This window comes from Canis aureus, chromosome 38 (genome assembly GCF_053574225.1).
Source record: "Canis aureus isolate CA01 chromosome 38, VMU_Caureus_v.1.0, whole genome shotgun sequence".
Lineage (NCBI taxonomy): Eukaryota > Metazoa > Chordata > Mammalia > Carnivora > Canidae > Canis > Canis aureus.
In genome coordinates, this window is record NC_135648.1 from 17,939,222 (window position 1) to 17,955,207 (window position 15,986).

Consider the following 15,986-nt stretch of genomic DNA (forward strand, 5'->3'; position numbering starts at 1 on the left):
AGATCTGGGTAATAAGGCATACACAAAAACCTTCATTCTCATCTCCTATTATTTAAAATTTATGATGATACAAAAGGTGGGTTGAAATGTATCTTTGCTTCAGAAACTTTAAAACTAATAAGAAACACATACCTACCATGTATTCTGCCCTTAAGTTAATGGTTCAAAATTTTATTTGCCTAGTAGCGTCTTCTCAAAGTGTTTCTCAAAATGTGGTACACAAACCAGCTGCATTAGAATCATTTGGGGTAACATTAAAGATTCCTTCCCCTATATCAGAATATCTGAGGAGGGGCCAGGTAACATGTATTCTAAAGAGTATCCAGTGATAGTCACTTTCAGAAACACTGATTTACAGTTTAACTGCATTACATTTATGCAATAAGTATTTAAGTGCCTTATATTAATGAAAAAAAATCTTAGAAATCAGAATTTTTTACAAACCTATGTTAGCTTTTCTTCAGGGGAAAGAATATTAGCTTAGGAATGAATTTTAAAAAACATTTCTTAGTCTACACTATAGTTATATTTTCTCCCTTCAATGTCCATTCTAGTTTTGAATTCTATAATAATTGAAATATTTTCTAAATTAAGTAACAGAGAATCTATTACTTCAATTGTTAACATTAATAATTTGCTTTCACCTTAGGGGCGCCTGGGTGGCTCAACTGGTTAAGCATCCAAAGTTTCAGCTCAGGTCATGATCTCAGGGTCATGAGATCAAGCCCCACACCTCAGGCTCTGCATTCAGTGCAGAGTCTGCAAGAGATTCTCTTTCCCTCTTCCTCTGCTATATAACTATAGCTCTCAAATAAATAAATAAAATCTTTTTAAAAAATTTGCTTTCAGTTTAAGGAAAGGAAATGTTTTAAATTTTAATCTAACATTAGGCACAACCGAGTTCTTAAGACTAGGGAGTCTTGGAAGTCTAAAACAATGGGGCAATTCCTTATTTTTATTTCACAATATCAGGTTGAACAAATGCTCATCTAGAATATAAAACAGTAAGTAAAAGCAAAAAAAAAATTAAAATAAGAATGCTTCAACAAATTTTACCTCTACTCAAGCCAAAAAAAAATTTCGTTTTGGGGGAATTTACATCTAAATATTCAACAGTAAAATACTTACCTTTTCTACTAGTGGAATTAACTGCTGGTGTTCTGCTAAAGTCTTTAATAATTCCATAATGAAAGGCAGGTAATTATGCTTCCTTCTGATATTTTCAATCTGAAAATAAAACAAATATCAAGCAACACTAACTTTACATTTCCACTAAGTGTCTGATATTTTGATCTTTGCATCCAATCCAAAATAGAAATGGGAGAAAACCTTCCATTCTCAAAAGAAAAAAATATTAGAAATAATGAAATTCCATCCCCACTGAGAATAAAGACTAATATAATAAAACACATGAAGAGTTTCTTGGGTGTGGCTTCCTATTCTTGGATTATCAAATAAAAAGACTTTTAAAAGGCTAAAATTATTTATGAAAACATAACCTATGAAAGTAAATTTAAGAAGCCCACATGATAAATTAACACTCTTATTACTACTACTATGCAAATAATCAGGCCAAGCCTGCAGATTTATTCTGTGATCAAGAATGATCTTTCTTTAAATTACTTTTAATCAAGAAGGCAGACTACAGGGAAAGATCTGTGCTTCAAGTGAAAACTATGCACTGTCTACAGCACCCTTCCCAAGGTACATGAATTCTAGTTTTTCACTGCCATTGAGCTATTAAATAGTCTGTCTGATAAAGGTTCAATTTATTTCCATTCTCCCATAGAAAAAAAAGTTTCCATCTTTAGTAAATTCATTTCAATGTTCCTTTACTTGAGCTTCTTTAACATCTTATTTGAATAGTTGTGAAATCTTCCAGGTTCCTTCAATTAATTAATGAATTAAATAAAATCCTAACTCATGTTCATTTAATAGCTGTATAAGAATCATTCTACCTTTCTCAACAAGCATTCTAAAACAATGAAGCAGGTAAAGATTCTGAAAACTAAATTTGTGTTTTATTTTAGGCTAATGTTAAAACTTACTTAGTAATGGAGTAACGTTGCATAAGAATATGTAAGTGATGGGTAGTTATTTTTGCATACCACATAAAATGGAAGATAATAAATATTCAAGCTTTCATCCCTTACTTTCCTATCTCCATGACTTGGAATACACTTCCATCTGAAGAAATCCTATCAGTCCAAGGCTCATTTTTTTAAACATTTATTGGCTGTTAAGTATGATGCAAAGAAGCATTATGCTAGCTAATGCTTTGGTGACCAAGAAAAAAAAAAAAAGGACATGCCTGCCTTCAACTGAGCTTCAAATGAATAACAATGCCTTTTGTACTATGATATACATGAGAAATGACATAACTACCACTTCCAAACTTACACAAAATTCAAAGCTCCCTTTACTCTTCACTCTCTGAAAAAAGCTAATCAGATTGCAAGTGAAAGAATATTACTAAAAATAACCTTGCTTTGTATTTGACTCTGAATTCTATAAATGTTTGCCATAATTAAAATTGAATCAAGAGTTGTTTAAAAACCCTAAGAAACTGGAAAGGAAATTTTAAAAATGTACCCAATTGTGTACCAAGTTGGTGACAGAACCAAAACAAGAGGAAATTTTTTCAAGTGAATTTAAAAATATAGCAATTTGACTGTATATCCAAAATGGGATACACACTAAGGAAAAAATAAAGTTAAAACATTTTTCAAAAAATAAATAAAAACTTTTTTCAGTTGTTATTAACACTACTATTGTTATTCTGAACCTTCTTATACAAATCCATGTTTTTTATACATATAGCATAAACCAAGTAATTACGTTAATATTGTTAGGAATCAAGACTTTCAGCTTGAGAGAAGAGATGCAAATGGTTAATTTCAAGTATAAAGCCCTCTAGTTATTGTTTTCTTTTAAAAGGCTCCACACCCAACGGAGGCTTCAACTCAGGACCCTGAGATCAAAAGTCCCATGCTCTACCAACTGAGCCAGTAAGGTGCCCGAAGCCGTTTAATTCTAAATTTGAATACTGAATTCACATTGTACGAACTCACATTCTATTTCCTCTTTAAAACTAAAACAAGAAAACAAAAATGTATTTCTTAGCTCTGAAAAGGCCTAGACATAATAACTAATAAGTATTATTAAGCACCCAAATAGTGGTTTCTAAATATCATTTCCCAACAGAAGGATCCAGGGCTTCTTGAAAAAAATGGCTAATCCAAGTCTGAAGTAGGAAATGTACAAAATGAGTCTGAAACATCTTGTCACTCTGGAAATCAAGGAAGCTATCAAAAATTAAGAGAATCATACCAAAAGGACTTAGGAGACAGCCTGAAGTGGATCCTAATGGCCAAAGACAAGACAATTTGATCATCATTAATTGTAGTGAACTGAAACATCAAATAGGTTAAAAATCTGTTCATAGTGACACTTGAAAAAAATTAAGAAGAATCCTTACTAGTTACCTCTGTGGGGTGCAAGGAATCAATTCATTATTCTTAAAACTAGTAAATGAGGAAAAACCAGCATTCAACATACCCTCATGTCAAAATATACTACTCTATTAAAGGAACAAATAAAAAGAAAACATACCTTATATCTTTTTAGTTTCTGTACTTCTTCTTCAATAAGCATCTGATTTTTGGCAACCTCTGACTGAATAGCACTTAGCATATTATTGCCCTGGTCTGTATCCATGGGTTCCTCCTTAGGGTAAAGAAAAAGAAACAGCATACCCTAATGACTGAGTCCAAAACATTTTAAAATGATAAATACAGTACAATTATTTTCAGATTTTACTCAATACTGGTGACAGGATACCTGCCTATTAACTGCAAAATTAAAGGACAAAATCCCTTAGTAGTACCTCCTGTATTTCTATGTTCTACAATGACATGTATGAACTTTTACCTAAAAACAACCTATACTGCAAAGTACTAGATTGTTATAATCTTTTGTTCAACTATAAAATGAATTTGCTTAAATATGCTCTTAAGACAGTATGATCAAAGGAATGTAAAAAGGTACTATTACTAATTATCTTCTCTAATATTTACTCCAGAAAAATAATCAATAGACAAGTAAAGATTACATGTAAATCTAAATGTACCCAATTAATTCTGTGAGAAATATATTCTAACTTGCCTAATTACATAATGAAATTAAATAATTAACTGCTAACATGTACTTAGCATGTAATATTTGTCAGTCCATTTTAAGTGGCTTACATATATTATCTCGGTTTATACTCACATCAGCCTTATCAGGTAAATACTATTAACCTCACAACAGCATTATAAGGTAAATACTAATAACTTCATTTTACATTAAGGAACTGAAGCACAGGGGTGCCTGAGTGGGTCAGTCAATTAAGCTACTGATTCTTGATTTAAGTTCAGGTAGTGATCTCAGGGTTGTGAGCTCAAGCTCTGCATGGGCTCCGTGCTGGGCATGAAGCCTACTTAAGATTGTCTTTCCCTCTCCCTGCCCTCCTACCACTCTTACGTGCACATGCAGCATGTGCTCTCTCTCGGAAGAAAAGGAGGGAAGGAGGGAGGGAGGGAAGTAGGGAAAGAGGAAGGGAGGAAGGGAGGGAGGCCCGGAAGGAAGGAAGGAAGGAAGGAAGGAAGGAAGGAAGGAAGGAAGGAACTAAAGCACAAAGAAATATACTCCAATTCATACATCCACTAAGTGGCAAAGCCAAGAGCTGAATCTAGGCAGCCTGACTCCAGAGTGTATTCTCTTAATTCTCACTCGGGATACTTTATTAAATCAAGGAAGGAAGGAAAAAAAGAGAAAGAAACAGAGAGAGAGAGAGAGAGAGAGAGAGAGAGAGAGAAAGAAAGAAAGAAAGAAAGAAAGAAAGAAAGAAAGAAAGAAAGAGTGAAAAAGAGAAACAAAGAAAAAGAACAAAGAAAGAGAGAAAATACCCTGAGATCACTAAACTAGAACTTTGTACTTAAAAACGTAGTCACAAACCTCAGCAAGTTGTCTTTGTAACTCGGCTATCTTCTGTTCATATATCATTTTTCTGTCAGATACAATGGCCATCAAGTTAAACCGAATTTCACCTTCACTGTACCTAAAAAAAGTTAGTTTATAATGTAATAAAGAATTGTAACAGTATTACAATTAAGATAACTATTGCGATCATGCCAGGGTTCTTTAGAATAAACATAAATCTATCAACTGACTAACAGTGAAAATTAATACTAAAAAAAAACTTTCAGGGATGCCCGGGTGCCTCAGCAGTTGAGCATCTGCCTTCGGCTCAGGGTATGATCCTGGGGTCCCGGGATCGAGTCCCACATCGGGCCCCCTGTGTGGGGCCTGCTTCTGGCTCTGCCTGTGTCTCTGCTTCTCTCTCTCTCTCATGAATAAATAAATAAAATCTAAAACAAAACAAAACAAAACAAAACAAAAAAACCTTTCATATATGAAAGGCTACAACTACAGAAAAAACTAGATAAACTTAATCACAAATATTTTTAAATGTTCTAAAAAATATTATAACACTAAAGATTTGAAATAAAAAATATTATCAGTTTTCCTTTTATAAGAAATATAACAATTATCATTTACTTAAGATCTCAGAAAAAAATAACTAAACTAAGACCTCACATTTGTTGGATTAATTATACTGGCATTTTTGACAGTAATTAACTATATTCCTAACTACATAGTTTTTTCCAAGTCATCATGTAGTTGCTATTTTTAATGAACATATTTTTATATTTCACTTATATCTTATATTTTATTATAAAATATTTGTATAATATTTTATTAATATAATGTGATTATACTGTTGGTTAAATTTCCAAGTGATGTTTTATTTTCACTACTATGATACCAGAGTATCACAATGAGACATCTCATAGTATAAATTTATTTTTGGTAAGGAATGACATTAGAAGAATTATTGGTAACATTATGTAAATGGTGCTTAATCAAGATGAGGATATATAGAAAATGTAAGCTTTTTTTTTTTTTTTTTGCATTATTTGCTTGTAACAGTTTCTCATACACAGTTCTATTCACTGAAAGAATTGGGAGCAATATTAACTACAGTGCTTTGAACTATGTAAAAATGTTTTAAAAACTCTGCTGTGGAATTTCCATTTCCTTATTCTTCCTACTAAGAAAATACCAAATTGAAACCACAAGATATAATATATAGACATACATACATATATTTTTTTTTAAGATTTTATTTATTTATCCATGAAATACAAAGAGAGGGAGAGGCAGAGACACAGGGAGAAGGAGAAGCAGGCTCCATGCAGGGAGCCTGATGCAAGACTCGATCCGGGGTCCCCAGGATCAGGCCCTGGGCCTAAGGCGGTGCGAAACCGCTGAGCCACCCAGGCTGCCCGACATAATATATATTTTTTAAAAGAAAAGGAAAAGATAAACAAAAATTCTGAAAAGTGGAGAGAAGGCAGACAAGCTAGGGAACCAGGAGCCAAAAATGACACAATAGTGAGCTCCTTGAGTTATTTCATCTGCCTTCATATAGTCTAGACTTGGAGTTAAAGAAGCCAGCAGCTAAGAAATGCCAACAGGCACAGACTAAAAAAGCACCAACAAAAGTCTGCTCCTTCTACCCAAACAGAAAGGGGGCAATTCAGGAGACAAAACCTTTAGACTACTCTACCACTGTACCACACCTAAGCACAACTGAAAAACAATTGTGCCCCAACCCTACCTACCAGCAAAAGCTGAGTAGGGAGATGGGACTTTATCCCTGAAGGCAGTAACAACACCTACTGCAGTGTCTAGAAGAGACTAAATGGGAAGCCAAGTGGGAAGTCACTACTACAGTGATAAAGAAGACTTTTTCTTCAAAATTGTCTTAGCTGTTATAGTTTCTCTGTCTTCCTGTATAAATTTTAGTATAATCTTATGTATATAAATACAAATAAATACAACCTTTTAAGATTTTTTAATTTATTTGTTCATGAGAGACAGAGAGAGAGGCAGAGACACAGGCAGAGAGAGAGGCAGGCTCCCTGTGGGGAGTCCCATACGGGACTCGACCCGAGGACACTGGGACCATGATCTGAGCTAAAGGCAGATGCTCAATCACTGAGCCACTCAGGCATCCCATAAAAAATCTTTTAAAGATAAATACATAAATGTATAAAACTACAACAAAGGGCACCTGAGTGGCTCAGTAGGTTAAGCATCTGCCTTCGGCTCAGGTCATGATTCCAAGGTCCTGGGACTGAGCCCCACATGGGACGCCAGACGCCAGTTCAGCGGAGAGTCTGATTCTCCCTTTCCCTGTGTGCTTTCTCTCAAATAAATAAATAAAATCTTAAAAAAAAAAGTAACCACTACAATTTGAAATATTACTACCCATCTACTAGAATAGCTAAAATAAAAATTTTGACAAAACTAAATGTTAACAAGGATGTGGAAAAACTGTATTACTCATACATTGTTGGTGGGAATGTAAAATGCTACAGTGACTGGAAGAGTTTGGCGGTTTCTTAGAAAATTAAACATGCATTTTGAACTCAGCAATGGCACTCCTGGGCATTTATCGCAGAGGAATGAAAACTTATGTTCACCCAAAAATGTGTACACAGATTGTTTATTGCTAGTTTATTCATGACAGCCAAAAACCAGAAGCAATCCAGATGTCTTTCAAGGGTATACGGTCAAAAAAATGGTCCTACTCATACCACAAGTTACTATCCATGATTAGAAAAGAATGAACTACTTATGTACTTAATGACCTGGATAAATCTCCAGAAAATTATTCTGAGTAGAAGAAGATAACCCAAAAAGGTTACATATTGTATGATTCCAATTATGCAATATTCTTTAACTGACAAAAATTATAAAACTAGACATTAAGGATGGGGGGGGAGAGGCAACAGAAGAAGAAAGTGGTTGTGGCTTTATGAAATCATTCTGCATCTTGACTGTATCAATGTCAATATCCTGGCTGTTGACACTGTACTCCAGCTCTCTAAGATGTTACCATTGCTGGGTAAACGGTATATGGGATCTCTCTATATTATCTTCATAACTGAATGTGAATATATAATTATGTCAAAATAAGGGTTTTAATTTAATTAAAAAAAACAGATGCTTAAAAACAAAACTCTACAAAACAACTATACAAAATATCTAATGGAGATCTGCATGTTTAACTTTTATAAAGAGCACAAATTACTATGTAGATTTTAAATATTTCTGAAATAGATTTCTTGAACATATTAATCCAATCAAAAGTAGATATTCAACAAGCACTGCTAAAATAAAAAAATAAAAGTTGAAAAAAATGTTCAAAAATCAGAATATTACGCCAGTGAGATTAGCTGAGCATTTACTTTTGTATCCTTTTTTCTATGACTGGCCTTACTGCGCTGATCCAGTCATCTTGATTGCATGCACCTAGAAAGAAATTTGAAAGCAATTAAATAAAATAAAATCACCATTAAAATTATTTCAAAAGTTAGTCTAAAATGTCTTTTTTATAAATATTTTGGCAAATTCAGGACAGTAAAAATCCTTTTAGCATAACTATGTTAAAACTCAGTTCTTATTTTCTTAGTAATGGTAAGGGCAAAAAGCATTAGTATATTTGCATTACCACATTATTGTATGACTTAGTAGGTGCTGAACAAATGTTTGGAAAAGTAATTAATTAGGGAGTTATCCCATTAAAATTCACAACTTTGTAAAATAAGAATAACTACCTTTATTTTACAGTGATAAAACCGAGGGCTAAGAAAAATCAGCACACAAATTAGGAGCAAATAAGGATTCAAGCCTTATCAGTCTGATTCCCTACCATTTTAAGTATAAAATAAAACACTGAAATCTACACATAATGCAAAACCAATTTTACCCAGTTGTTTTAATCCTCTTTTCCACCATAACTTCTAGCACTGCCACCAGTTGTATAACAAAACTGGCTATTTTATTTTATCTTTTACTTCCTTTATATTTGATGGTTCTAATGAATAGTGACCAGATAGTAGAAGCCAACAAAGAAAATGCAGAAATCAGCTCAACTACCAAACTACAAAAAAATTAATTTCAAGAGACTTTAAAGAACATTCTATCAATTTTCGGTGACATAGAAAAATAAATATTTTTAAATATAGAAATAACATGTAAATCTGCATTAGACAAATTACTGGTTCTATGCAGGAGACATGCTCAAAAAGTACAAACAAAATGAAACTATGTTTATTTTTTAATCTAAAACTAAAGTTTTATGAACAGCAGATAATGTTACATTCAATAAAAACAGGTTTTATTGGACTTAAAAAAATGAACCTAATTTTTTAAAAAAGGAAACTTAATGAGGTAAAAATAAGTAGTTAAAATTCTTTGTGGTCTTATGATTTTAGTACTGTATCAGAATCACCAATTATCTCCTCAACCTTATCATTTTTGCTTACAGTTAGAGACGGTAGGATTGGGACAAATCTACCCTTTGGCCCAAAGAACAGCATTTTAATATTTAAACAGAAACTTTGAAGAAAAATACTTTTACAGATTGTTCAACACTGAATTAAAGTGATTCTGAATGATCTAATTCTAAGGGAAAACGGTTTAATACAAGATGGTAAGAAATGCTTATTATCCCTTGTCAGTAAGTTAAAAATGACCAGAATAACTTCTATTCACTAAAAGAAGCTTTTTAAAGTTAACTGGAAAATAAAAAATAAATTATGTAATCTACGCATGGGTTTCTCTTACAAAAAAATTAAAGATCCCAGTTGAACTACAGTAGTCAACACGTCCTTCCTATCTGTTATTTAACCTCATAAAGTAATGAAAAGCTTAAGACTCCCATGACATTATACTATCTTATCTCATAGTCACCTTTCCCTTCAAAATCTAAGCAGTGGTGTGGCTAAAGCAAAGAAAGAATACCCAATCTTTTTTCATTGTCAAAAGTGAAATACCAGGAACAGGAAACAGATTACCTAAATCAATTGGTCCTTCTCTTAATCCATCTAATTCATACAATCTTCCATTTACAGGAACATAACTGACAAAATGAAAAGCATCTTCTTCTTTTGCTGATGTCTTTGCATCAAATTCAAACATCTGCTGTCTACAGTCAAGAAAAAAAAAATAGTGAGAAACAAGCAAAAAAAGAAACGGTGTTCATTTAACAAAAAGTCTCTTTACCTGGCAAAACTGTTGTGTACTTGTCGAATCACATCTGAATTGCTTAGTGCCAAACCTTTCATCTAAAATAATTGTTAAAAAAAATAAAAAAATAAAATAAAATAATTGTTAAAGTAGCCTATTAAAAAGAGAATTATCACAAATAGGGCATTTCAGGAATAATATGATTATACTCACAGCTGCATCAAAACTTTGTGAAAATTCTTTAAATTCTGATAATGTCTCTCCCAAATGGACATCTTGATGGGTACAGTTTAATAACACACTTACTATGGCTTGGGTAGCACAAGCATTGTTAATTACCTATAAAACATAAATGCAAAAATATTATCAATTTATTTTTCAAAAAGCAGCTTTTAACAGAATACCCTCCAAAATATGTTGAGTAATGCTAACAGTTTTCAAAATGTATTTCATATATTCTTAACATAAACATAATAAACATGCTTAATTCCATCTACTATTTTCAGGAATTTGCTGCAATTCTGGAGTTGAGGATACTAGGAAACCAAATAAATTAAATAAACTCATAACATCAGCAAAACCAATCCAGTTAGGGTAATAAGACCAATCTTTCCTGATCTAAACAAAGCTGATTAAAACCAACAGAACTTATCCTCCCTCCTATTTACTTCTTAAATTCATTTCTGCCTATCCAAGTTTAACCATATTTCAGTATTTGGCACAAGCTCCAACTCACCTAGGTGGCTTTGAGAGAAATTACCCAACAATTGCTATTAGTTTCTACCCTCCTTTGAGTTCCTAAAAAGGATATATATTGTCCATACATTTTTTCAACTCAGTCATATATAGTCTTTACAGTGCTGTCACCTAGCTGTTAACTATTTTTTTTTAACACATTATGTGGACTACATTTTAGGGTGAAAAAAACATTTAGACAGCACTTACTCTGTGCCAGGTACTTTTCCAGGCACTTCACATGTATTAATTCTTTCAATTCTCTCAAAAACCTATGAAGAAGGAGTAATACTATTATCCCCATTTTACATCTGTGGAAGCTAAAGCACAAAGAAGTTAAGAAACTTGCCCCAAGGGCACAGAGTTAAGCAAGAAGCATACAGGCTGGTTCTAAAATTTGTGCCCTTAGCCACCATGTTAGGCTGACTGTACATAAATAGTCTCTCTAACAAGATTATAACCCACTGTGGACAAGGGCTTCTTCCTTATTCCCTATACAAAGTGCTGAGATTATAGAGCTAGAAAGAACCTCAAATGACTAGTGTGAATATCAGGAAAGTTAATTGTAAAGTTGAACTAAATTTAGTGAATGATATTTAAAAATACAGTTTAGTCCAATTGCTATATTTTGTTACTACACTATAATTTAATACTATCTTCAACTTAGTCTTTCCATAATGCTAATTCCCTTATCATTTTACTATTTAACAAATTATCTATTTATATCTTGCCAGACTTCAGAAGAAAAATTTTCAATTATCTTCTGTCTTTAATTCTTATATTCCTCTACTTTTTGTGTTGCCAGAGGCTTTTGAGGTCTTGTGAAATCCACCAGTTTTTAAATTGTTTCCTGCGGTATGTTTGAAAAATTCATTGATAAGACTGCTTTCTCCACTAGAAACATTTTCTTACAGTCAGTTCTCAAACAAACATGATACACCACACTTCTGATATTCCTTTCTGATAGTATCTTATACTCAAAACTATCTTATAACTGGCAAATTAAAGTAACAAGAAATCTAGAATCCAATTATATTGCTATTTCTTTTAACATGTATTTTTCTCTGAATCACAGTTCTTTAGTAAATTTGGATAAAAAATTTCAATGGTTACACAAGACTTCATACAGGTGGTTAACTAAAACTTTGTAAGACTCAGTACCCTCTTATCTTGGACCAGAATTATCTGGGATGAAAGTATCTGGCAATGGGTTGGTAAGAGCAAAGTTAGAAGTTAAAATTTATACTCATTCACATGTTCTTTCAAATTCATACATTAAAGACATACTATGTACCTGGTGCCAGGTTACATGCTGAGGCTATGGCAGAGAATATTCTCAAACATTCCTATGATCTAAGGATTTCTGTAATCCATCACTTTAGAAAACTTTTTTAAAGAATTAGAAAAAACTCCTTCCAAACTCATTAAGTTAAATACATTAAATGTGCAGTTTTTTTGTATAATCAATCATATTTCAATATTTTTTAGAAAGGGAAAAATCCTGTAGTTAATATTTCCCTCTCAATGTTAATAATGATTCACACTATCCATGATTTATTACAAGTTATTTTGTGTGTTTATGAAGAATAGTAATCATGGTGTGCTTGGGAATAAAAATATCTTTCCAGGTTTAAAAATGAGTTTAGCGCCACCATGTGGTTATGTTACATACAGCACAAACTGCCAAAAGAAAAAAGATGGTAAAAGAGGTACCTCTACACTGTCTTTCAAATATTTACGAAGCAGCTACAGTGTGCCAAACATTGTGGTAAGTATGTAGTGCACAGTGAACGAGAGAGTTAGTGAGGTCTTTCACTTCATTAAACTCACATAAAAACACCTTATATAGATCTATTTGGGACAACTTTAACTTTAGTTCATGTCACAAAAAATTTAGTGCAGCATAATTTACATAGTCCCCAACTTTTTACATCTTTAATTTATCCTGAGTATTCTAGTATATACTCTGGCTTGTAATACATTTTCTTTTGTGTGTGTGGTAATACATTTTCAAACACCACAGTAGAGTTCAACAGTAAAAGGAGGCTAGACTAGGGCTGGCCTGGAACCTTAAGAATATGGTTTAAATTCCTTTGAGAGAACATATATTCTTTAGTTCATCCAGGCTCTTCCGCTCCCTATTATCTTCCACACAACCCGATTCACACACGCATGTTGCCTATCTGATACTGCAGCCATTTGACTTGCAAACCTGGACTAGAGAGTAACTTCTATTCGTAGTTTATACAAAAGAATATGGTGAGTGCTCAGAGGGATGCTCCTAAAATAGCTAAAAGTACTAAATTATAAATTACAGTCATCTTCACTGAGTTGTAGCTATAAAATAAATAAATTTTCAATATTTATTTGTAGTCAAGGAAAAAAAGGTTGAGAATACAACTATGGGTTCCTAAAGGGAAAGTGACTCTAGAATAAAGACAAAACAAAGAAAGTATGTAAAAATGCCCTGCCTGTGAAAAATTTAGGAAAAAAAAAAATCCATACATGAAAAAGGGATTAAAAGAAAACCAAAATGATGAAGAAAGAAATCATCTTTAACTGAAGTATCAGAGATTTCTCTATGAATGTAAAATTTTAATAGGGCTTTGAAAGCTAGACAGGATCTAGAAAATAAAAAAGGAAATTCATTCAAGGAAGCAAGAAGGGTATGAACAAAGGAACAAACTTACATGGTATGTTCAAGAGACAATGAGCATACTGGTTTGTATTAGTAAGTATGGTTGTGGTCAGGGCATGACATCATAACAAATGTCATCATTTGCTACCTTGAAACACTGACCTTAAGCTAAATTAATTTAGTAGTTTGCTCTAGGAGCAAAAGCTTTTTAATAGGGAAATAACATAATAAAAATAAGTTTTTTATTATGAAAGATTCAGTTTGACAGTTTATAGCAAGGACTGAAGATGGCTGAAAACAGAAACAAGATCAGTTGGATTGCTGTCCTAATGCACATATGAAACAATAAAAGGTGACAGATTAATGGAAATAAACCTCTATCACACAAATATGCAGATCAGAATTCTAGGAGACAGGAATACAAGTAAAAATAAAATAAGGTTAAAAAGAATAAGGGAATACTAATAACCATAAGAAACAATTTTGTAAACTTAAGCTAAAAATGAAGAAATTTTTTTAAAATCTTATCAAAACCAAGTCAAGAAGAAGTAAGTAGTCTGAATGGTCTTTTAACTATTAAACTGAATGAACAGTTATATACATACTTACAAAGAAAATACCAGGCCCAGAACTGACTATAAAGGCCCAGAACTGGCTGTATAGGCCAATCCTATCAATATCTGAAGAACAAGAACTAAATTTTATGCAAATTCTTTGGAACAATAAAAAAAAAAAAGAGGAAATTCTAACTCATTCCCATAAAGCCAGTAAACCTCTAATACTAAAACTAATCTAAGCCATTATGAGAAAAGAAAATTAAGGCCCACTTCATTCATAAATACAGATGTAAAATGCTAATAAACAAGAATACTTAGATCTTACAGTACATAAAGACAGAATATATCAACACCAGTTGGGTTTTTCCCAGATATGAAGGATGGTATGATATCTAGAAAAATCATAAACATAACTGACTGTATTCATCTTTTAAAAGAGAAAAAATAAACAAGGATCATTACATTAAGTGCAGAAAAATCACTTAAAAAATTATCATAATAAAGACACTCACTGAATAAATAACAGAACATCCTTACCTGAAAAAGAGCATTTAAAAAATAAAAACCCTAGTAAACATCATCCAAAACAAGAAAATGTTAAAGCATTCCCTTTAAAATCATGATGATTTTACTGAAGGCCTTAGGCAATTAGAAAAGAAAAATAAATTAGAAGCATAAAGATTTGAAAGGAGGAAAAAAAAACTGTTAACATTTGATATAATAATTTAGATAGAACCCCCTCAAAAAAACCAACAAATATTAGAGATAATAGAAGAGTTTAGCAAGATAGTTAAATATTAAAATATAAAAGTGAATTGCATTTTTATTACCGTCATCAAAAACCTAGAAAATTCATTGAAAGAGGATTCATAATTGTAACAGAAATATCAAAGAGTTAAGATAAATCTAACAAAAGATGTAAAAGACCTCTACAGAGAAAATTACATGTTAAAGATAATAAAGATCTAAATAAATATACATACTATGTTCATGACTTAATATGAAGATATAAATTCTCCCCAAATTGATATATATATTCAATGCTATTCCAGTCAAAATTCCAATAGAATTTTTCATACAACTTGATGACTCTGAAATTTACATGAAGAGCATGGGGCCAAGAATAGAAGGGTATTTCTGAAAAAGAGCAGGGAGGGGAGACATGACCTATTAGATATTGAATCTTATGAAGAAGTGGAAGGAACTAAGACAGTGATACTGGCACAGAGACAAACTGATGAGTGGAACAGAGGAACAGTCTAGAAAACACACACACACACATATGGAACTCTGATATGCAACAGAGACAGAATGTTAGATCAGTAGGGAAAACAACAGATGTTTAATAAATGAGGCTAGAAAAAAATGATGATCCATATGGACAAAGATAAAATTGAACTCCTACTTCACATGACATACCAAAACCCAATTCCCGATGAATTATAGACATAGATGTCAAGAATTAAAATTTAAATACACAGGTAAATATCTCTTACAACTTCAGATAAATAACAATTTCTCAAACAAGATATGAAAAGCACTGGCTCTAAAATATAAAATTCTATTTATCAAAAAGATACTCAGAAAAGGTAAAACAATAAGGTGCCAACTTGGAGAAGCAGTATCAAGAAAACATAACAAGTCAAAAAGAAAAGCATGATTCACTCCATAGAAAAAAATAAAAATAAACAGTAATTTCACAGAGAAACATGTATGGCCACTTTCAAAATTATTAGTGTCCAGGGAGACGTAAACCAAGACCACAATGAAGTACCATTTTAGAACAAGCTTGCTGGCAAAAATTAAAAAGGCCTAACAATATCACACATTGGAGCATGTGGCTACTTAGTTACTCAGATATTGCTAGTGGGAGTGTAACTGGAGCATCTAATTCAGAAAAGATTTTGATACAT

The 15,986-nt window shown here is 32.3% G+C and overlaps 1 protein-coding gene across 4 annotated transcripts in view; it reads right to left on the reverse strand.

Moving 5' to 3' along the window:
* UCHL5 (ubiquitin C-terminal hydrolase L5) overlaps positions 1–15,986 on the reverse strand; it is a 41,042-nt gene that overhangs the window by 6,139 nt on the left and 18,917 nt on the right. For 2 of the 4 annotated variants that reach the window (XM_077886708.1, XM_077886711.1), the window contains 7 exons: positions 10,357–10,482; positions 10,180–10,241; positions 9,972–10,102; positions 8,361–8,424; positions 4,999–5,101; positions 3,613–3,726; positions 1,129–1,227 (listed from right to left, as the gene is read on the reverse strand). In XM_077886708.1, the coding sequence (XP_077742834.1) occupies positions 1,129–1,227; positions 3,613–3,726; positions 4,999–5,101; positions 8,361–8,424; positions 9,972–10,102; positions 10,180–10,241; positions 10,357–10,482 (699 nt within the window). Of the gene's footprint in view, positions 1–1,128; positions 1,228–3,612; positions 3,727–4,998; positions 5,102–8,360; positions 8,425–9,971; positions 10,103–10,179; positions 10,242–10,356; positions 10,483–15,056; positions 15,211–15,986 lie in introns of all 4 variants that reach the window. The other 2 variants (XM_077886710.1, XM_077886709.1) reach the window with 2 other exon arrangements.